Raw genomic sequence first — 22,115 nt, 5'->3', positions numbered from 1 at the left:
TTTTAATTTTTTAAGAAATGACAAAATATATTTATGTGCAATTGATTACTATTGACCTTATGTTTTATTAATAAGTAAAGTTCCTGTGCTTTTCGTGTGTGTGGCTGTTTTCTTTTTCTTCCCCTCCCTTTTTTTCCCCTTCACTGTTCAAGAATAGCACTGAGGTGAGTGGGGCTTATTATAGGATGTGTCTGTCAGGTTCCCACTGTGATCGCAAGATTCATTTTTCTTGACTTATTCCCTTAGGACCCTGCCTTCTCCCTCAACATGGGTATTATTGATGAAGGAGCAAGCTTTGAGCACAGAATCTCAATAGCCGTGGATTCACAGACAAGTGAAAGGAGGGGGGTTGGGGTTTGGTGGTTTGGTTTTTTAATATTACAAACGTGTCTAAAAATAAACCACAGAAGTGATGCCTGCTATCTATGAATAAATTAGTACTATATGTCTGTGTTTTCATAGAAAAAAGATCTGACAAAACTAGTCTCCAGGAATAAGTCAATGTCATAATATAAACTTTTGAAAGTTGCAGATACTCTTATTTACTTGTATTGTTGACAGAGTATAACCCTTACTTCCAAATAGAGGGGCATTTAAAACCATAGTTTAAATAAATCTTATATTTAATTAATTTTTTTTCCAAAAATTGTTTTTAAACTTTTATCTCAGCATAAGGGTAATCTATGGTAGTAACCTATATATTTCAAAATATTTAATTAATAGAATAAAAGTTGCCTTTGCGCCTTGATTTCTACTATTGCGGTTATTCACCATTACTTCATTGACTTTCAAATTTTCAGCCTCAGTTTACCCAAACCATTTAGGTTATTTTGCATGAGTTGAACAACATTTAAGAGTTTTCTGTTTTGACCCTTGTAGCAGCAATTACGACTAGTTTCTTTCCTCCTATTTTACAGCTTTCAACTTCATATCATCTACAAATAATGCAAACATTTTTGTAAGCATATTGATGAACATGATAATTTTAACACTGATCTCTTTAGTATCATCATTCTGTATATTTTACCCTGCCTGACTTTTCATTGCTTTAAGGTCTATGTGATAGAATTAATAGACCAATTTCCATTAGTTTTGTAAGTAAAATTTCATAGAACACTCTTTTAAATATTTTTTTATTATCTTTTTAATTTTTATTATCTTTTGGAAATATTCAGTATTTCCAGGGTAGAATGAAGTAAGCAAAACCAGCTACATATTTAGATGTATTTGCCTTTGATAAATACTGCTCAAGTTATACTATTGGTAGTAAGTTTAAAAACTGACCAAGAGCCTCCAACACAAGCATCTTTACAGAAGGGTGAAGTGAGAATAAAATACACTTGGGAGTCACATAGTATTAGTAATTAGTTTCTACTCCTTGCTAAACCACAAACTCAACTGTTACTCAGTTCCTGACTGAGGTTATTCTCTCTTTTAAAATGAAATTAATCATACTTCTCATAGTTGTTTCAATTATTAAAGGGGAATAAGTATGAAAGTTGACTACTATGCCTAACACAAAATCAGTGTTCAGCAAATTAGCTTCCTTTTCCTTTTTTTTTTCCTTTTTCTTTTCCCATATATTTTATTACAGAATTTTTCTTTTTTTTAAGATGTTGGGGGTAGGAGTTTATTTATTTATTTTGGGTTGTGTTGGGTCTTCGTTTCTGTGTGAGGGCTTTCTCTAGTTGCGGCAAGTGGGGGCCACTCTTCATTGCGGTGCGTGGGCCTCTCACTATCACAGCCTCTCTTGTTGCGGAGCACAGGCTCCAGATGCGCAGGCTCAGTAGTTGTGGCTCACGGGCCTAGTTGCTCCGTGGCATGTGGGATCCTCCCAGACCAGGACTCGAACCCTTGTCCCCTGCATTTGCAGGCAGATTCTCAACCAGTGTGCCACCAGGGAAGCCCCTATTACAGAATACTGAGTAGAGTTTCCTTTGCTATACAGTAGGTCCTTGTTGGTTATCTTTTTTTTTTTTTTGACATCTTTATTGGAGTATAATTGCTTTACAGTGTTGTGTTAGTTTCTGCTTTATAACAAAGTGAATCAGCTATATGTGTATATATATATATACATCCCCATATCCCCTCCCTCTTGCGTCTCCCTCACACCCTCCCTATCCCACCCCTCTAGGTGGTCACAAAGCACTGAGCTGATCTCCCTGTGATATGCGGCTGCTTCCCACTAGCTATCTGTTTTACATTTGGTAGTGTATATATGTCAGTGCTGCTCTCTCACTTCGTCCCAGCTTACCCTTCCCCCTCCCTGTGTCCTCAGGTTCGTTCTCTACGTCCACATCTTTATTACTTTCCTGCCCCTAGGTTCATCAGAACCATTATTTTTTTCTTAGATTCCATATATATGTATTAACATACAGTATTTGTTTTTCTCTTTCTCACTTCACTCTGTATGACAGACTCAGTGTCCATCCACCTCACTACAAATAACTCAATTTCGTTTCTTTTTATGGCTGAGTAATAGTCCATTGTATGTATGTGCCACGTTTTCTTTATCCGTTCATCTGTCGATGGACACTTAGGTTGCTTCCGTGTCCTGGCTATAGTAAATAGTGCTGCAGTGAACATTGTGGTACATGACTCATTTTGAATTATGGTTTTCTCAGGGTATGTACCCAGAAGTGGGATTGCTGGGTCGTATGGTAGTTCTATTTTTAGTTTTTTAAGGAACCTCCATACTCTTCTCCATAGTGGCTTTATCAATTTACATTCCCACCAACAGTGCAAGAGGGTTCCTTTTTCTCCACACCTCTTTAGCATTTATTGTTTGTAGAATTTTTGATGATGGCCATTCTGACTGGTGTGAGGTGATACCTCATTGTAGTTTTGATTTGCATTTCTCTAATGATAGTGATGTTGAGCATTCTTTCATGTGTTTGTTGGCAGTCTGTATATCTTCTTTGGAGAAATGTCTCTTTAGGTCTTCTGCCCATTTTTGGATCAGGTTGATTGTTTTTTTGATATTGAGCTGCATGAGCTGCGTGTATATTTTGGAGATTAATCCTTTGTCATTTGCTTCGTTTGCAAATATTTTCTCTCATTGTGAGAGTTGTCTTTGTCTTGTTTATGGTTTCCTTTGCTGTACAAAAGCTTTTAAATTTCATTAGGTCCCATTTGTTTAGTTTTGTTTTTATTTCCATTTTTGCATCTATGTTCATCAGTGATGTTGGTCTGTAATTTTTTTGTGACATCTTTGTCTGGTTTTGGTATCAGGGTGATGGTGGCCTCATAGAAGGAGTTTGGGAGCGTTCATCTCTCTGCTGTATTTTGGAAGAGTTTGAAAAGCATAGGTGTTAGCCCTTCTCTAAATGTTTGATAGAATTCGCCTGTGAAGCCATCTGGTCCTGGGCTTTTGTTTGTTGGAAGATTTTTCATCACAGTTTCAATTTCAGTGCTTATGATTGGTCTGTTTATATTTTCTATCTCTTCCTGGTTCAGTCTTGGAAGGTTGTGCTTTTCTAAGAATTTGTCTATTTCTTCCAGGTTGTCCATTTTATTGGCATATAATTGCTTGTAGTAATCTCTCATGATCCTCTGTATTTCTGCAGTGTCAGTTGTTACTTCTCCTTTTTCATTTCTAATTCTGTTGATTTGAGTCTTCTCGCTTTTTTTCTTGATTAGTCTGGCTAATGGTTTATCAATTTTGTTTATCTTCTCAAAGAACCAGCGTTTTAGTTTTATTGATCTTTGCTATTGTTTTCTTCGTTTCTTTTTTATTTATTTCTGATCTGATCTTTATGATTTCTTTCCTTCTGCTAACTTTGGGGGTTTTTTTGTCCTTCTTTCTCTAATTGCTTTAGTTGTAAGGTTAGGTTGTTTATTTGAGATTTTTCTTGTTTTGAGGTAGGATTGTATTTCTGTTGACTTCTCTCTGAGAACTGCTTTTGCTGCATCTCATAGGTTTTGGGTGGTTGTGTTTTCTTTGTCATTCATTTCTAGGTATTTTTTCATTTCCTCTTTGATTTCTTCAGTGATCTCTTCATTATTGAGTAGTGTATTGTTTAGCCTCCATGTGTTTGTATTTTTTACAGATTTTTTCCTGTAATTGCTATCTAGTCTTATGGGGTTGTGGTCGGAAAAGATACCTGATATGATTTCAATTTTCTTATATTTACCAAGGCTTGATTTGTGACCCAAGATATGGTCTATTCTGGAGAATGTTGCATGAGCACTTGAGAAGAAAGTGTATTCTGTTGCTTTTGGATGGGAATGTCCTATAAATATCAATTAAGTCCATCTTGTTTAATGTGTCATTTAAAGCTTGTGTTTCCTTATTTTCATTTTGGATGATCTGTCCATTGGTGAAAGTGGTGTGTTAAAGTCCCCACTATTATTGTGTTCCTGTCGATTTCCCCTTTTATGGCTGTTAACATTTGCCTTATGTATTGAGGTGCTCCTATGTTGGATGCATAAATATTTACCATTGTTATATCTTCTTCTTGGATTGATCCCTTGATCGTTATGTACTGTCCTTCTTTGTCTCTTGTAATAGTGTTTATTTTAAAGTCTATTTTGTGTGATATGAGAATTGCTACTCCAGCTTTCTTTTGATTTCCATTTGCATGGAATATCTTTTTCCATCCCCTCACTTTCTGTCTGTATGTTCCCTAGGTCTGAAATGGGTCTCTTGTAGACAGCATATATACAGGTCTTGTTTTTGTATCCATTGAGCCAGTCTGTGTCTTTTGGTTGGAGCATTTAATCCATTTCAATTTAAGGTAATTATCGATATGTATGTTCCTATTACCATTTTCTTAATTTGGGGGGGTTTGTTATTATAGGTCTTTTCCTTCTCTTGTGTTTCCTGCCTAGAGAAGTTCCTTTAGCATTTGTTGTAAAGCTGGTTTGGTGGTGCTGAATTCTCTTAGCTTTTGCTTGCTGTAAAGGTTTTAATTTCTCCATCGAATCTGAATGAAATCCTTGCTGGGTAGAGTAATCTTGGTTGTAGGTTTATCCCTTTCTTCACTCTAAATATGTCCTGCCACTCCCTTCTGGCTTGCAGAATTTCTCCTGAAAGATCAGCTGTTAACTTTATGGGGATTCCCTTGTATGTTATTTGTTGCTTTTCTCTTGCTGCTTTTAATATTTTTTATTTGTATTTAATTTTTGATAGTTTGAGTAATATGTGTCTGGCATGTTTCTCTTTGGGTTTATCATATATGGCACTCTCTGCGCTTCCTGGATTTGATTGACTATCTCCTTTCCCATGCTAGGGAAGTTTTCAACTATAATCTCTTCAAATATTTTCTCAGACCATTTCTTTTTCTCTTCTTCTTCTGGGACCCCTATAATTCGAATGTTGGTGTGTTCAGTGTTGTCCCAGAGGTCTCTGAGACTGTCCTCAATTCTCTTCATTCTTTTTTCTTTTCTCTGCTCCCTGGCAGTTATTTCCACCATTTTATCTTCCAGCTCACGTATCCGTTCTTCTGCCTCAGTTATTCTGCTGTTCATTCGTTCTAGAGTATTTTCAGTTTCAGTTATTGTGTTGTTCATCACTGTTTGTTTGCTCTTTAGTTCTTCTAGATCTTTGTTAAATGTTTCTTGTATTTTCTCCATTCTGTTTCCCAGATTTTGGGTCATGTTTACTATGATTACTCTGAATTCTTTTTCAGGTAGGTTGGCTAATCATCTTCATTTATTTGGTCTTGTAGGTTTTTACCTTGCTTCTTCATCTGTAACATATTTTTTTGTCATTTCCATTTAAAAAAATTTTTTTTGATGGATGAGGCTTTATTCCTGTCTTACTGGTTGTTTGGCCTGAGGTGTCCAGCACTGGAGTTTGCAGGCAGTTGGATAGAGCTGGGTCTTGGTGGGGTCTTGGTGTTCAGAGGAGGACCTCTGGGAGGTCTTACTCTGATGAATATTTCTTGGGATCTGAGGTTCTCTGTTAGTCCAGTGGGTTGGACTTGGAGCCCCCACCACAGGAGCTGGGGCCTGACCTCCAGCCTGGGAGTGAAGATCTGGCAAGCTGCATGGCACAGCAAAAAAAAAAAAAAAAAAGAAAGAAAGAAAAAAAAGGGAGGTCAGGGGAACAAGCCAAAGAGAGAGAACAATAACAAACTATAAAGAATAAAATAAATTTAGAAAAATAAAAGCTTTATTAGGAAAAATAGAAATGTAAATGAATCAACAACAGTGAATCCACAAGATAAAACAGAACCCCAATCTAAAAGAGGAGGGAAAAAAAAGCCTTTGTATGGGGCAGAATTTAGGCGGGGGTGGAACTTAGGCAGGGGCGGGGTTTAGGGCAGGGCGGGGCCTAGGCGGGTGGGGGGGGTGACGTTTGAGCGTGGGGCGGGGCCTAGGCTCAGGACCCAGCTGGAAAAGGCCCTGGGGACGGGGCCTCTGCTTAGGACCTGAAGGGAAGGCGAGAGGCAGCATGTACAAAGGAGGGCCTCTGGAGTGTGGAGTTCCGGAGTTTGGAGGTAGGGCCTGGGTGAGCGTGTGGGAGTGGGGCTTGGGCTCTGCACGGCAGGAGGTTGGCTCCGAGGGCAGAGGATTAGGCCCAAGAGCCCAGCAGGCTCCCCCGTAGCTAAGTGGACAGGGAAAGCTCTGGCCCCATTCCCTTCTGTTCCTCTGAGTACCCCCCCCCCCCGCCGTTCCTCCCCAGGGTCTCCCCCATCCCCACGGGACCCCTAACCGTGTGTGGGTCACTGGGTTTAGGAATTCCTCCCTTCCCCCAGCCACCCCTCAGGGGCGCTGGTTCCAGAGGTCCAGCCTTTACTTTTGCTCCCCCTTCCCTCCCTCCCGCTCTGTCAGGACCCGCATGGCTGGAGGGAGCCTTGGTGGGCAGAGGATCAGGCCCAGGATCTCAGCAGGTTCCTGGGGGCCCAAGTGGGCAGGAGAAACCTGGCCACGCTCCCTTTTGATCCTCTGCCCTCCCAGTGGTTCCCCAGTTTCCCCCTTCTGGCGTGGGATCCCTTCCCCTCCCCCAGCCCCCCCCCCCCCCACAGGGGCACCAGTCCCTCCCACCTCCACTTCTCCTCCCCCTTCACTACCCCCCCACGCCCCACGTCCTACCCGGTCGCTGGGGGTTCCTGCCGTCCCCTTAGGTGTCCGTGGTCCTCCACAGGTGCCAGGTACGTGCCTTAGTTGTGCTTCCTTTTTTTTAATGTTCCTTCCTATTTCTGTGCCAAAGAAAGGGTATTTAATAGGAAGTTAATGAACACTTAAAATCATTTTGTGAATCAAGAAAAGTGTCACTGTTGGGGTAGGACATTGACCTTACAAAAAGATTGCCTAAGGGGTATTGCTCAGGCAGTGTATCTTAGGGCAGAGTTGTGGTATAGGCCCATATACATATATTTTATATGTAGGCATACTGTATGTATATATGAGAGGGAAAATATGCTTGTAGTAGGAGGGTTATAATAGGTTGAACCAAACAAAGTGTCTTTTTGTACAACAAAAGTGATAAAATATTAGTAGTTTCATATGTTCAAGCTAATAGACTCCTGCTCAGAATATCCACACATAAAGATAGATATCAGGAGGTAGTCTTCTATTTCTGTTAGGAAGTTTTCTGGCATGAACAGTTCATTTTGATCCATTTAAATCTGGCATGAGCCTTATTTTTTTTTTTTCACTCTCTTATGTTCTTCAGAGTGAGACATAAAACTAAAAACCTTGGAACTGCTTTAGGGCATCAGGTGTACATTCTTATAGACTTAGCATTTAAATAATTATCATAGCTATTTCATAAACTTATTCTAACAGAGCTATATTAGATATTGCTATCCCTACTTTACAAACTAAAGAAATTAAGCAGTTATCCAAAAAAAATACACATAGAAACATACCTAATAAGTAACAGTACTAGAATTTGAATCCAAGTCTTTTGGATTTCATGTTTTTGGCACCTCCCTTCTGTTTCCCTTCCAAGGAACTAAAGTTCTATCAAATCAAAACCTACATTTCTCATAATATTTTTCCTCTTAAGGTTGGCTTGAGATATGGGAATCTCCTCTTTGCTGGCAGATTTTTTTTTCTATTATATTTAAAACAGTAAAAAAAAAAAAAAAGTTCATAGTTGCCTAATAGAAAGTGAAATAACATTTTCAGTTTATAAATATAGCAGATGTTTCCCCTTTTACTCACTTTAAGAATGATTTACTTTCTCTCATATAAAGGTCCAGGATGCACTTTTATCAAAGGGAAATCCTTAAGATAGCTGAAAAGAATAGTATGTACTAATATACAGTTTTTAGTTCTTCCACAGAAAAGCAGAGGGTGCAAGGAGGGCCGGGATAGAGATTGTTTGAACAGCCAAGTGTTTACCTCTTTGTGCTTTTACCACTGTGTAATATCAGATAGAGGCAATACAGCCTATGGTTTTTTCTTTCTCTTGAAACATGCTTTTCACAGTCTGTAAATATTGAAGATGTCAGTGATAAATCTAAATAGATTAAAAGAGTTATTTTAGAATTAATGCTAGCCTTTTAATTATAAATGCAGCTCACCTCATAAGTAAATCCAAAGCTTAGCTCTTTTATTGTTGTTCTTTTAAGTGACAGAAGTACTGCATTTGAATTCTGCTGTACAGCTTTCAAAGTGGTTAATATTCTGGCCTAACCATTTCTATCAGTGCTATTTTCCATGACTATTCTAAGGTTTATTTAACCCAATCTTCTCACATTTGCTTACAGTGTTCCTCATAGTTAGCATGTCTTTCTCTTTCTCTGCCTCTTCAAATGCTACTGACCTTCAGAGTTCTGTTTAATTAATACTTTTTACAACATCTTCTAGAGTTTTCTAACTAACACCCATTTCTCCCTTTTCAGAATCCCCACACCACATAGTCAGGAGAACAATTTAGTACTTAATTAGAAATCATATAGCATTTAATTCTTGAATATAAATCTCATCAAATAGCCTGTGTAACAACCATCCGCTAAAAAATTAACCAGAAGTTACTTGTTAACATTGCTTTTTGTTAAGTAATAGAAAGAAAGAAATTTCTAACACAGTTCTGCTTTCCCCCAGGAATGTTTTTATGGTGACATCATTCCAACATACTGTAGTCCAGGGGGCTGCAATCCATTCAATAATTGACAGTTGAAATCTTTCCAAATCAAGAAAGAAGGAAAATTAACTAGATTTGGGCATTTCAAAAAATAAATAACATAAACTAAAAACCATCTTTACTGATTTAACAGATATTTATGCACTTAGTTGAACCTGTATGCTAGGCCCCAGTGGGAACATGTCATGATGGCTGCCAAGAACACAGGCCTTGGTCCCTGGGCGTGGAAACAAATGAGAAGCAGCATCTTCTGACTGCTGCATGAGGCGTGTTGAGCAGCCTGTGCTGTCTGTTCAAGTCTTGGTTGAATGACTGTGACCAGAGTTCTTAATAAAATGCAGATTACCTGTGTTTTTCTTTTAATATCGCTCAAGTAAAATTTTACTACGTAAGTAAATTATTTCTCTGTAAATTCTGTTTTGTTCTTGTTAAATAATATTACCTACTTAATTAATCATCTGGAGATGTACAAATAAGCATTTAAAAATTAATGCAGGAGGCTGACCAAAGAAAGTATGCCTTCTCCATAGAGAAAAGGGTTTGTTAGGAGAATTTTAATTTAGGCAGAAGCACAAATTACTTAGTAAGGAATGGCACTGATATCCAGATTGTGAGATGGTTGTCAACTTATCCTCTTTTCTAAAGATCTGTGTGAAGAATATATATAGTCACCTACCTGTGTTTTTATGCTCAGCTGCTTCAAATCACTGGACTTCACCAGGTAGTCTCAAGAGCCCTCTCAAATCTTGCATTCTAACTTTAAAATATATATGTTATGTAAATTATGTGCCTTTGAAAGTTCAAGTTTTATGGGGAGAATTATGTCATATGTTTACAGTTTAATATAGTTTGTTAGTATTTATCAAAATCAAGCAAAAGATAGACATTGAATTGGTCAGTTTAAATTTGTATGTCTCCTGACTTTGCAGTTATACTTCTGTAATTTTTTCCTGTAAATATATTCATGCATATATATGTATACAGTGTATAAAAATATTCATGTAGTATTAGCTTTAGCAACAAAAGTTTGGAAACAACGTAAATGTTTGTCAGTAATGGATAGCATTATAAATTGTGGTTCATGCATGGAATGGAACACTATGTAGCCATTAAAAAGAACAAGGAGGATTAGGGACTTCCCTGGCGGTCCATGGGTTAAGACTTTGCCTTGTAGTGCAGGGGGTGCAGGGTCAATCCCTGGTTGGGGAGCTAAGATCCCACATGCCTCATGGCCAAAAAGCCAAAACATGAAACAGAAGCAGTGTTTTAACAAATTCAATAAAGATTTTAAAATGGTCCACACACAAAAAAAAATCTTAAAAAAAAAAGGTGGATTTAAATATATTTAATCTGGAATTATTGCTAAGGCATATTAAGTGAAAAATGCACAGAATAGTACAGTATGCAGACATATTACCACTGGCAAAACATACATACCAAATAATGCATTCTCCATAGAGAAAGGAGTTTGTCCGGAGGGTTTTGATTTAGGCTAGAACACAAATTTCTTAGCAAAGTACATTTATTTCCTTGCACACACACGCCTGGACACACACATGTTTGTATGTGCATAGAAGGGTATTCTAAAACTAGTGATAGCCCTCAAGTGACCTGGAATAGGAATGAGAGGCAGGCTTTTCACCGTTTTTTTTTCTCTGCCTCTCTTTTTTTTTTTTTTTGTACTATTTAAAATTTGTACTTGACTTTTCATCCATACCCCTTTGTACTGTTAAAATTTTTGTTAGTTCAATTTTTAGTTTAAAAAGTAAGACTTTCATGACTTAATAGCACCAAGCCTGTAAAGTGAAACTAGTTTGTCCTAAGACAAAATTAAATGAGATAAAATAGTATATATTTAAACCATTTTTTTTCCTTTGGATAGGGATTGAGAAGATCCTTCACACTCAAGACTTCATAGCTGCAGAATATATTTCAGAACTTCAGTCAACCTTTGTGAAACCATAGCTCTAGAACTCTCATTGGCTATGTATCCGTGACCCTGAAAACTTCACAATTTGTTTTCTCCCTCTCTTCTGTTCCCGTCTTCTTGTCCTAGTGTCTATCCTACTTTACCGTTACTACAGATTGCCTATTCAGATTTAACCTCTTAGCTTAGGGCAGCAGAATCCTCTTAGCTTAGGGCAGTCCATTAATCAAGAGCAATCAACTTTTCCTGTTCATTTGCTTTCTTGTTAATTGAATCACCTAAGTCTCTTTTGGGAAGTTTCAACAATTTATGTTAATTTTTTAGATGATTAATAATCTTCAACTCTAGTATATTACTTAGTATTAGTCAAGAATGCTAGTTATCCACTGAATATGACAGTCATGACAGGTTCTAATAGGAAGTCAAAACTAATTGCTTATTGGATATATAAAAATATTATCTTAGAAACATAAACTGGAAAACTGGAATATATAATTTATAATTTCATTCATAGTGATGAAATGGGACTCATCCCATAAGTTAAACTAAATCATAATTATAGCCCACCTTGTCCCCAAAATTAATTATTTATTTAAGAAATTAAAAGGTAGGAAGGGAGTCTGTTACTTCTACAGATATTAGGTAAGCTTTACTTGAGAAGCAACTTGAAGTATTAGACATGATCGAAAATGCAAAATACATAATAAGAAATGTGTGGCCAATACATGTGTGTAAACACTCAAAATGTATTTTTCTGCATATTTCCTATAGCAGCCTCCACTGTCAAATAAGTATATCAAATTTCAGTTCATTAAGGTTTCAAGAAAGTAATTAAGTAATGAAATTCCTCCATGATCCTTTGAGCACTTTCCTAGAATGTAATTGAGAGGTGTAACACTTTTATACCCATTTATGGTTTTCTGATTTGCAGGTGTAGCAAGTAACACTATCCAGCCTACTCCACAGACTATTCCGGCCATTGATCCTGCACTTTTCAATACAGTTTCCCAGGGTAAGTCAGCTGTTTTATGAGATATAGTGTTTCTGCTGTTTGGGGGCGTTGTTTTGTACTTTTATCTTAGGAGTGCAGTGTATTTGAATGTCTAGGTAATTTGAAACACATTTCTTTGAATGCCTTTATTCACTAGATTCTCCAGTAAACCAAGATTGTTTCTTATTATCAAAAATACCTAAATCCAAAGGCATTCTCTCTCTTTTTTTAATCTTTTCAACTTCTTTTTTTTTCCCCCACTTGGTTGTTCTGTTTGTTTAATTTGGTCATTCTTATTCAGAGTTTTCTTCATGTGTCTGCTGAGATTAGTCCTTTTATATTTAGAATGAAGATGTTGATTGATTATTTTCAGTAGATGTTATTGAATTTCCCCCGATACTATGTCTGCAGGTCTGTTTCTCACTTGATTTTTCCGTTCTCCCCTGTGAGTGGGAACAGGCCATTCAGCTTCCTCCTGCATCTCAGCCATGGATGAGGAGATCTTTCCTTGGAGAGGGATGGCAAAGGGTGTACCACACATACCTTGTCCGTCCTAGCTCTGTCCAGGAAGTTAATTCCACAATTTTAGAGAGACATTCTCTATCTTTTTTGTCTAGGGTCTCATGTGAGAGATGGAAAGCCATTAAGGCTGAGGGTGTACAGGTATGCAGAGGTTGATAGAGGGGGGAAGGATGTGAAACTAGCGCAGGTAATTGTTTTAGACTGACTCAGTAAAGATCCCCCCAGTCCCACTCCTCATACAGCTAGACCCTCTCTGAAGTTTCTCTGGATAGGCTCCCCAGTTGCCTCCTATATTACATGTTCTGAGTTGGGATTTTTTTTGACACTGTTTTATCTAACAGCATACCTTCACTTAATTTCTACTTTTCTAGAAGTTTCTTTAAATCTCTTGTCAATTATCCTTTCCGGTTTTTACAGTCTTTTCTCTTCTCTGCTTTTCCTTCAGTTTTAGAATTTTATTTCGTTTTGTTTTACCTTATCATTTTAATATAGTTTCAGAAGGAAAAATAGTCAATTATGTATGCTTAGTCTACCATCTAGAACTGAACCCTGGAATTCTTTACCCAACCAAACTGTCAGGTATGAAGGCAAAATAAATATTATTAAATATGTAAGGATTCTGAAGTTTTGCCTACCATACACCATTTCTAAGGAAGTTATCAGAAGAAGTTACTCCATCAAGAAAAGAATGATAACCAAGAAAAGAAATATGAGATATAAGAATTGGTGAAATTAATCTTAGGTCACCTAAAGAAAAAGTCCATTGACAGCTTTTCCATAGGCTTGAAAAGCAATTGCTCTAAAATTAGAACAGAAAATCAGAGCTCCCCTCCTTTAAGAAAAATCAAGTGGATTCTATGCAATACATAGAATAAGAAGCTGTAGAATGGGAAAGAAATGGATAAGAAGCTGTAGAATTCCTTTCCCAAGAAGAACGAAAAGATCCAAGAAAACATTTTAAATCGTACAAGTAGTTTCAAGTAAGAAGCAAACTGAAATATGCCATGATTTTGAGCAATAATAGAATTATGAAATATAAGAAAAGGGATTTTGTTTGACTTGGACACAAAGAACATTCTCCTTGCAATGGCATAGGCTTATCACAAACAGAATACTTTATTCAGGGCAGAATATAAATCAACACTGACAAGTGAAGGTAGAGAGATATTTCTGGAAGTTGAAAGGTGGAATAAAAGAAAGCTGTTATTAGGATGAGTGTCCAGAAGTGAAATGTTGTGATTTTTTTCTAGAGTTGATGGAATGAGAAGTAGAAGACAAAAGTAAGCAACTAAGAAATTTAAAAGCACTAATAAATTTAGAAGGAGACAGTGCAGGAGAGGAGGATAGTGAGATAAATTCTTTACCTTTCATAGCAGAGTGTCAGTAGATAAAGCCTAAAGACTGATAAATCAAGAAATGGTGGTATAAGCTTATCAACTGGGGTTAGGGAAGTAACCTAGAGAAAACAAAAGATAGAAATAATTCAGAAGTGAAGTGGGCAGGGGCAAGGTAGATGACTTATTTAAGTGTATGAGTTACGTTAAGTTTATTCTACTTTTCCTGGTTTTATTAAAAGCAGATAAGTTATAAAACCTAAAATCAAGAGCTGCAATGGCCTTTGAATCCTGAAAGGCCTAGTTTAAGAGTATATGTATGAGGCTTCCCTGGTGGCACAGTGGTTGAGAGTCCGCCTGCTGATGCAGGGGATACAGGTTTGTGCCCCGGTCCGGGAAGATCCCACGTGCCACGGAGTGGCTAGGCCTGTGAGCCATGGCCGCTGAGCCTGCACATCCGGAGCCTGTGCTCCGCAACGGGAGAGGCCACAGCAGTGAGAGGCCCGCGTACCGCAAAAAAAAAAAAAAAAAAAAAGAGTCTGTGTATGTTTCATGGGGGAACACAGTGCTAAGGTAAGAAGAGTAAAGAAACTATAATAAACTAGCAAATTACCCAAGAACATAGTGGAAAATGTCTATTAGTAGACAGATAACCTGCCCAGTAAATACTATATTCCTCTGTTAAACTTGTTTTCCAGATTCCTCTCTACAGTCCCATGTACCTGTAAAAGCTCTCCCTAAAATATGATGTGAAAATATCAGAAGCAGACTAGGCAGAACAGTGAAACAGAATGAAGAATCCAGAAATCAGGCCACACAGTATGGGAATTAAAATTATGACAAAAGTGGCATTTGGAACAGTGTGGCAAGAAAAACAAAACATCAAAACTGATGTTAGAAAAAATATATATTAGATACTATCCCCCAATTCCTGTATCTCATTTGGTTGTATCTTAACAGGTTAGACTAATGAAAAGTAATAAATTGCATACAGCAAAAGATTTCCTCTCCCCATTATATTGTTAAAATGCAGCTAATAGACCAGGAGGAAATCCATACTTAAAAAAATAAAGAATTACTGTTCAGAGCATATATAAAGAGCTCCTGCAAATAAATAAATAAAACTTAATAGGGAAAAAACCAGAGAAATAAACATGGGGAATGATTTGTATGCTGTTGGTGGGAATATAAATTGGTGAAGCCTTCTTCAGTAGCATTCTGTCACTGTCAGAATTGCAAATTTTTTTTGACTCAGCTATTCCACTTTTGGGAATCTATCTTAGAGAAATATTTAGACATGAGCACAAAATGTATTTACAAGGGTATTTTATTTCAGCATCACTTGTATTAGTAGAAAACAATTTTAAATGTCTATTAATGAGAAATTATGGCTCATCTGTCCTATGGAATACTGTGCACATATTAAAAAAGGTTAAATACTTTTATAGTGAATTTGTGGCTCACTCTGAAGAGGAGAATGGAATTGGGAAGGTAGGTATTTGAAGTTCAGTATTTACTTTTTTAACTTGTGTATACCTGATAGTATTAGAGTGCGAATAACAACTTACTTCTTAAAGGTTTTTTAAAAATTAAATAGAATATATGAAAAATATTTAGCATGGTTCGTGACATAATAATATTCTGCCTCTAATCATTGCTGTTGCCATTATTAAGTGATGTGTCCTGGCAATGCCTGGATTTAAGGGATCAGTACTGTACTTTATATTTACCTCCAAGATTTACTTCAGGGAATCAGATGATTCCCACATGATTTTTGCCTATGCTTTCCATTCAAGTCAGAGGATAATTGAGTACACTAGGATCAGATTATCCAAGGTCCTTCACATGCATTTCTAGTTAAGTAGGAAAAAATCTCTAAAGACCCATTTCGGAAATATTTACAATTAAGTATTCCATCTTCTGCCAAGGTTAGATAACTCAACCTTGGAAATAGATGCTTCTAGCAACTGAGCATGCAGGGATTTCTCTTTATACCAAATAATGTTACCTTTGATCCAGTGCTGACCCAGGCTCTTTCCCCCGGAATAGAGAACTTAACTGATGGCTCTACCTCTCCTCTGCCCGGTTCTTGTCCTGCCCTATGAAGGGGAGAAGCAGCTCTGTGATAAAGACAGTCTTCTTGAAGGCATCTGGAACTTATAAGCACAGATTTCAAAAAAGAGATATTATATTAAATTAGACAACTTCTCTGATTCTTTTTTTTCTTTTTAACGGTTGGATTAGCTGTATGTGATCTTTCTTTTTTCTAATTCTTTAAACACCTTTTAGGTCCACAGTGTGCTCTCTCTGGTTCTGATTATGGCTTCTGGTAAATTTTAATGATAGGAAAAAAAACAGCTTTCATTTAGGTGCATTAAGTAATAGTTACTATTTTGAATATAAAATCAGATAAACTGAAAGTGAATAGTTGTTCTCTTCCTGAAATGTGTTTTCCTTTGTTATGTCTTTTTTACTTTCTCTATTTAGTTTTTAAATGCTAATTTAAAAGAATCCTAACTAGGAAGCAGATTTTATTTTTATTTAATTTAAAATTTTAATTCATGTGTTTTATTATTAATGACTTATAGGTAATATTTTTAAAGGAAAGAAAGCTTGAAATATTACAAAATAGCAAAAGTATTTGACATGGCTTTTTAAGTTCTTTATATATTTATATATATTATATATTTATATAGAATATTTTTATATATTCTACATAAATATATATTTACTTATAAATATTTATATATTTAATTGGTAAAAATAAATCTTAACATCTATATAAATTTGTAAATTACATTTTGCATCTAAATCTAAGTTGGTTCTTATCATCTAGTTATTACATTTTATAAGATAGTTACATAATTTGTCATACATGCTGTAAGCTATATATTATGTATCTGTAATTATAGTTTTCTAAGATATTCATTTTATAAATATTGAAATTGTTATACCATAAAAAATTGCAATATTTGTGTTTTTAAATAGTTTTATCACTAGTAGATAAGTTTAGTTTATAAAAACTAAAATAGTAACGGAGTTCTTACTACTATACACATTTTTATCTTATTAATAAATAAGTGATATGTCAGCAAAACAGTGTTAAAGCTGATGCTGTAAAAAATAAAATTAGTCCTGAGCATTAGGGCTTTCCTCCAGCAAGTCCAGTAAATTCTGGATAGATGTCTTACATATTTAAACATTGCCTGGAGATAGAAGAATAGACTATTAAAGTACAAAATGAGTAGTATTAAGGTAAACTTAATTTTTATAGATGTCTCACTCACCTAGATAATATGTCTCACTCACCTAGATAATAGTATACATCTAGGTGACTAGAGCCTCTCAATATACTTTGAAAAAACATTGATGAATCTTTCAGTAAAAAAAAATAAGAAGTGTGCCTGACTAAATTGTCAAAAGAACTGCAGGACAGTTGTTTTTTAGGTTTAATGGGTAAGAAATGCCAAGTCACTAAAATACTAAAAATAGAACTGTGGAGAAACTGTTTTTTGTTTTTTAAATATATAATTACATTTTACTAGTTTATTCATTTGTATTTCTTACGTTTAGGCAAGACCAGAATTCAGGGAAATTAAAATAAGTTCTGTTAAAATTGGAATGTGTAATCTCTGATTCACAACAGTAAGGACCAACTCCTTAATATAAGCTTTAGTAATATTAATTCAACAAATATTTGAAGGCTTTGTATGTGTAACACACTGGGCTAGTTACTATACGTAGATGTATAAGTGCATTATCTTAAAATCTGAAATTTAATTAATGTTTAATTCTATGTGAACTTTTATTCCTTTTAAAATGTGGGAAAGAATTTAAAGTACAGACAGCTTTTTTATACTCCTTTGTTGAAGTTATTCAGCACTTACACTGGGCTAGAAACTTTAGGATACATTGTTTCAGTATTCTTTTTTGAAAATTTTTAGAAAATAATAATTTGGATAAGAATTTATCAGAGTACCTGGAATTGCTAAATACTTTGAAGTCCTTGCCTAGGGAATGTCAAAGTTTTCATTTAATGCTGTACTATCTGGCAAAATTAAAAGCAACTAAAAAAAGTAATTATATTTATAACTACAAGCTTATAAACAGGATCAAAATATATGTTCATTTAGAAACAGAATCGAAATATATTATCTTTTCGTTATATTGTATGCCCCCAGCCTTCTGACCAGTTCTCCTTAGAGTCCTCATAAAAATTTCTAAAGAAAATTGTATTTATTTCCAAAGATAAGACACAAAGTCAGTTTTAATTTCACCTTTAGAAATATATATTCAAGTATATTCAAATCTTAGATTAAATGAAATGTTTTCAGTGTGTTTTTTTTACCCAAATTATTTAGTTGGGCTCATCCTTATCAATCATAGTGTAACTAGAAAACTTGCTGGAAAAAATTTTGGACAAATAATTGGTAAGGGTTGTTTACATGTTTAAAAATTGTGTAGTGTAATGATATGTCTTAGTTAAACCTTAGAGTTTTGTATATGGACAGCACAAAAATGCAAACTATTTTCTTGCTTAAAAAGAGTTAGATGACTTATGTAATTTTTTAACATAAAGTTTGTTATTTAATTTTTTTTTGAGTTATATTTATATTCTAGTTCAAATGAGGGTTGAATGGTTTAGTCTGTGTGTATTTATTGTTCCATGAAGAGAGTCTCAGCAATTCTAACATACACACCAAAGCAATTTTCCTTGTTTTATACAGAATATTATTTTTTTTGCAGTTAATTTGCCAAAATATAAAGGCTTCCAGTTTATGACTTCTGGTAGGAAAATCTTGCTCATATAAGTTGTTATGTATTGACATCTGTATGGTTTATATTAGTAATTTAAAAATTTAAAAGCATAAAGAAACTATTCAAATACAACTGGGGATTGGGGAAAACAACCTTCAGTTTTTAATATAACCTTAAACATTTTCTGTAATCTTGACTATAAGCATTTACCTAGCCTAAAAGAACGCTTCCTATATTCTTTATAAATATCTTAATTACTCTGTATTTCTCTTAGGAGATATCCGACTAACACCAGAGGACTTTGCTAGAGCTCAGAAATACTGCAAATATGCTGGCAGTGCTTTGCAGTATGAAGATGTCAGCACTGCAGTGCAGAATCTACAGAAGGCCCTCAAGTTACTGACTACAGGCAGAGAATGAAGCCTTTGTACAACATCCATGCATTTTTGGCTTAAAGAACTAACAGTCCACTACTCTATCTTCAGCCTATCAGGAGCATATTTTAAGGAAGACTTCAGTTCCATTGACTATAACAATGGAATCTGTGTCTGTGTATCAGATTCCTGTTGAAGCATTCATCAGCAGCCTCAACCAGTTTTCATTGTCCATTTAGTGGATTCAGTAGTCTCTGGGTGTATAGGGCTGATGTGAGCAAGGTCCTAAAAATGCCCATTTGAACCCTGCTTGTTCAAAAAATGAGAACACACTTCTATAAAATGTATTGGGAATTAGCTTTGTATCTTAATCTACGTAAATTAAGGAATTTTTTAATCTATAATTTGGACAAACACCATATTACTTTGCTATAAAATTCTAAATTTAACTTTTAATAAAGATTGCCAGAATATTCTAGAAATGTTTTTGTTTTCCTCAGGACTTCTGAAACAGATACGAACATCCTAAACTGTTGAATCTGAAAGAGATTATGTTCAAATTTCAATTTATATTCATATTAAATATAGCTACATTAAAAGTTAAAATGTTCATGGAAGGAAATGTAATAAGGTAAAGAGGTAGAATCAGTTTTAGACGTAAGAGTAATGTTGGTTGCTCAACTGTTTTTCCTTATTCATTGATGCTTAAGGTGAATTGGTATTTGCTTCCTAGGCAGTTTGACTGCATGTGTTAGAGAATGAAAACAAGACATTTGTAATAATGCCTGGAAACTTGGTGCTTTGAGTTAAGGTTCTCCTCTGCTGCTATGGAATGGATTCCATAGAGTGAATAGTTATGAATGATGCAGAAGATTATAAAAACATAGACTCTCAGTTGTTAAGTTTATAAGTTATGTGGGAATTATGGACTTCCTATGTCACCTGCATTTGTGCTGTTTAAAAAATAAATACAAGGATTCTTTTAACTAATTCAGTTTATCACAGAGCCAAATGTCTGTTTTGCATGCTAAAATTGTCACTTTTCTAAAGTCATTATTTTTAGTTATAAGAATATAAAGAGAGAGAAATTTGGCAGATTTACCTAAATTATCTGGTCCATTTCATTCATTCCACTAATATTGGGAATCTTTTAACATAGGGGTCAGCAAACTATGGTCCATGGGCTGGCCATTTGTGTAAATAAAGTTTTATTGAAACCAAATAATAGCCATTTATTTATGTTTTGTGTTTGGTTGCTTTCCACGATAGCAGAATTATATGGCCTGCAAGTCTAAAATATGTACTACTTGGCCCTTTAAGGAAAAGTTTGCTGACCCCTGTTCTGACAGTCTGTTTGAAAGAAAATGAATCATTATCTCATAATCTCTTATGTCCTCCTATTTTTCTTTGCATAAGTGTAATGTTATTTATATAGAGTTCGATAGAATGAATATTGACAGAATAAACTGTTCTAAATTATTGCAAAAACAAGCCCCCCAAAAACATGCCTCCTGAAAAACATTTTCATATCTTTCACAGCTGAATTCTTAAAACATTTGCAGGGTTCAACATTTGCATCTGGAATTCCAGGACTCTGATATAGTTCTATAGAAGTTTATTGAAGTAGAAAAATGACTAGGGTGATATTTCATGTTATAAAAGATAAATGTAAAATACAGTTCAGCAAATTTTAATTCAAATCCTAACATGTCTGGCCACTAGGAAGAAAACTGTCACCTCTCATTTCACACCCTACCTGTTGCTCCCAGTTGGGAGAGCACATGGAGGGGAGAAGATGCTGTGGAAACCACGGAGTCCACTGAGAAGTGAGCTGTGATGTAGCAGAAATCCCAGTTGTTTTGTGGCCCATTACTTTAAAATGCTTTCTTGCATAAAGGGATTGAACTATAAAGATTTTTTAGCTTTCATCTGCATATAAAATCTGACAGGAGAAAGTTAGAAATTTTCTGATGTAACACTAGGGTAAATAGTTTTCATTTGGTCAGTCAACATGTATTTATTGAGCAGCTACTATGTGCCTGGTATTGTCCTTTGCATGAGGAAACAGCAGAAAACAAGAAAAAGAAATCCCTGCCTCATAGAGTTTTATTCTAATGGGAAGGAAATGGACAAACTTAATAAAAAGTATATCATATATTCTATTCAACCAGTGGTTTTGAACATGTAATTGTTAGAAATGTAAATCTCAGACCCTACCCCAGTCCTACCCAATCAGAAATTCCAAGGGTGGGGCCCAGCCTTCTGAGATTTAAGAAACACTTTACAAAACACTTCTTGTAATCTGGTGGTCCCTCAAGTCAGTGGTTTAGCCCTACTCCCATCGGAAAGATTGAGAGTCTGGGAGGAAGATTCGCCTGAAGTGTGCCTGGACGCCCAGCATCAGTGTCACGTGGGATGGGAATCACACTTGAGGAACTTCTGTATTAGACAGAGAGAAATGCTCTGGAGAAAACCACAGTATGGGATAGGAAATGCTTGGGTGTGTGTGGGCCTGTGCACGTTTAAATAGGATGGGATAAGCCTCACTGAGGTGACAGTTGAGTGAAAAGGGAAAGGGAGGAAGCGTATTTGTGGCAGAGGGAGGTCGACAGAGGAGGGAAGAGGGGATAAGTGAGGAACGCTGGTGAAGGAGCGAGAAGCTCAGGATTACACAGGCTTTTTGTAAAACACTAAGCTTTTCCTCTGAGCAAGATAGGGAGCCACTCAAAGGTTTTGAACAAAAGAGTAGCCACAACTTTTAAAAGGATCATATTGGCTACTGTGTTGAGACAAGACCGTAAGGTGGGCAAGGGTGGAAGCTAGGAGAGGAGTTAAAAAGAGTATTGCAACAATTCAAGGTGCAGTGTTATGATGGCTTAGATCAGGAGTAGAAGTGGAGGTTATACAGTGTAGTGGGTTTCTGTAGAGCCACAGTATTTCTGATAAACCGGATCTGAGGTATGAGCATAGAAGGAGTGAAGGTCGACTCCCCAAATTTAACTTGAACGCTTAGAAGGAGCAAGTAGTCATTAATTGCAGTGGGGAAAGTCGCGGAATTCTGCTGACATTTAGGCTGAAGTACAGTGTTCCCAAGTTCTTGTGAGCATCCCAGTAAAACTATTTGATAATATTGTTTTGTCAATACAGACAGAGGAGGAAGAAGAAAAGA

The 22,115-nt window shown here is 35.9% G+C and overlaps 1 protein-coding gene across 4 annotated transcripts in view; it reads left to right on the top strand.

The window, feature by feature from the left end:
• VTA1 (vesicle trafficking 1) overlaps window positions 1–19,936 on the top strand; it is a 65,510-nt gene extending 45,574 nt beyond the window's left edge. Inside the window, exons 7-9 of one of the 4 annotated variants that reach the window (XR_007470666.1) lie at window positions 10,923–11,979; window positions 15,263–15,305; window positions 18,847–18,960. Coding sequence is in view for 2 of the 4 variants with exons in the window: in XM_004263761.3 (XP_004263809.1) it covers window positions 11,899–11,979; window positions 18,847–18,992 (227 nt within the window). In the remaining 2 variants the exon portion in view is untranslated. Of the gene's footprint in view, window positions 1–10,922; window positions 11,980–15,262; window positions 15,306–18,846 lie in introns of all 4 variants that reach the window. The other 3 variants (XM_033406110.2, XR_007470665.1, XM_004263761.3) reach the window with 3 other exon arrangements.
• The last annotated feature ends 2,179 nt before the right edge of the window (window positions 19,937–22,115 follow it).

This window comes from Orcinus orca, chromosome 12 (genome assembly GCF_937001465.1).
Source record: "Orcinus orca chromosome 12, mOrcOrc1.1, whole genome shotgun sequence".
In the NCBI taxonomy this organism is placed as follows: Eukaryota; Metazoa; Chordata; class Mammalia; order Artiodactyla; family Delphinidae; genus Orcinus; species Orcinus orca.
Note: the sequence above shows the minus strand (reverse complement) of the source record. Positions and strands in the feature narration are given on the sequence as shown.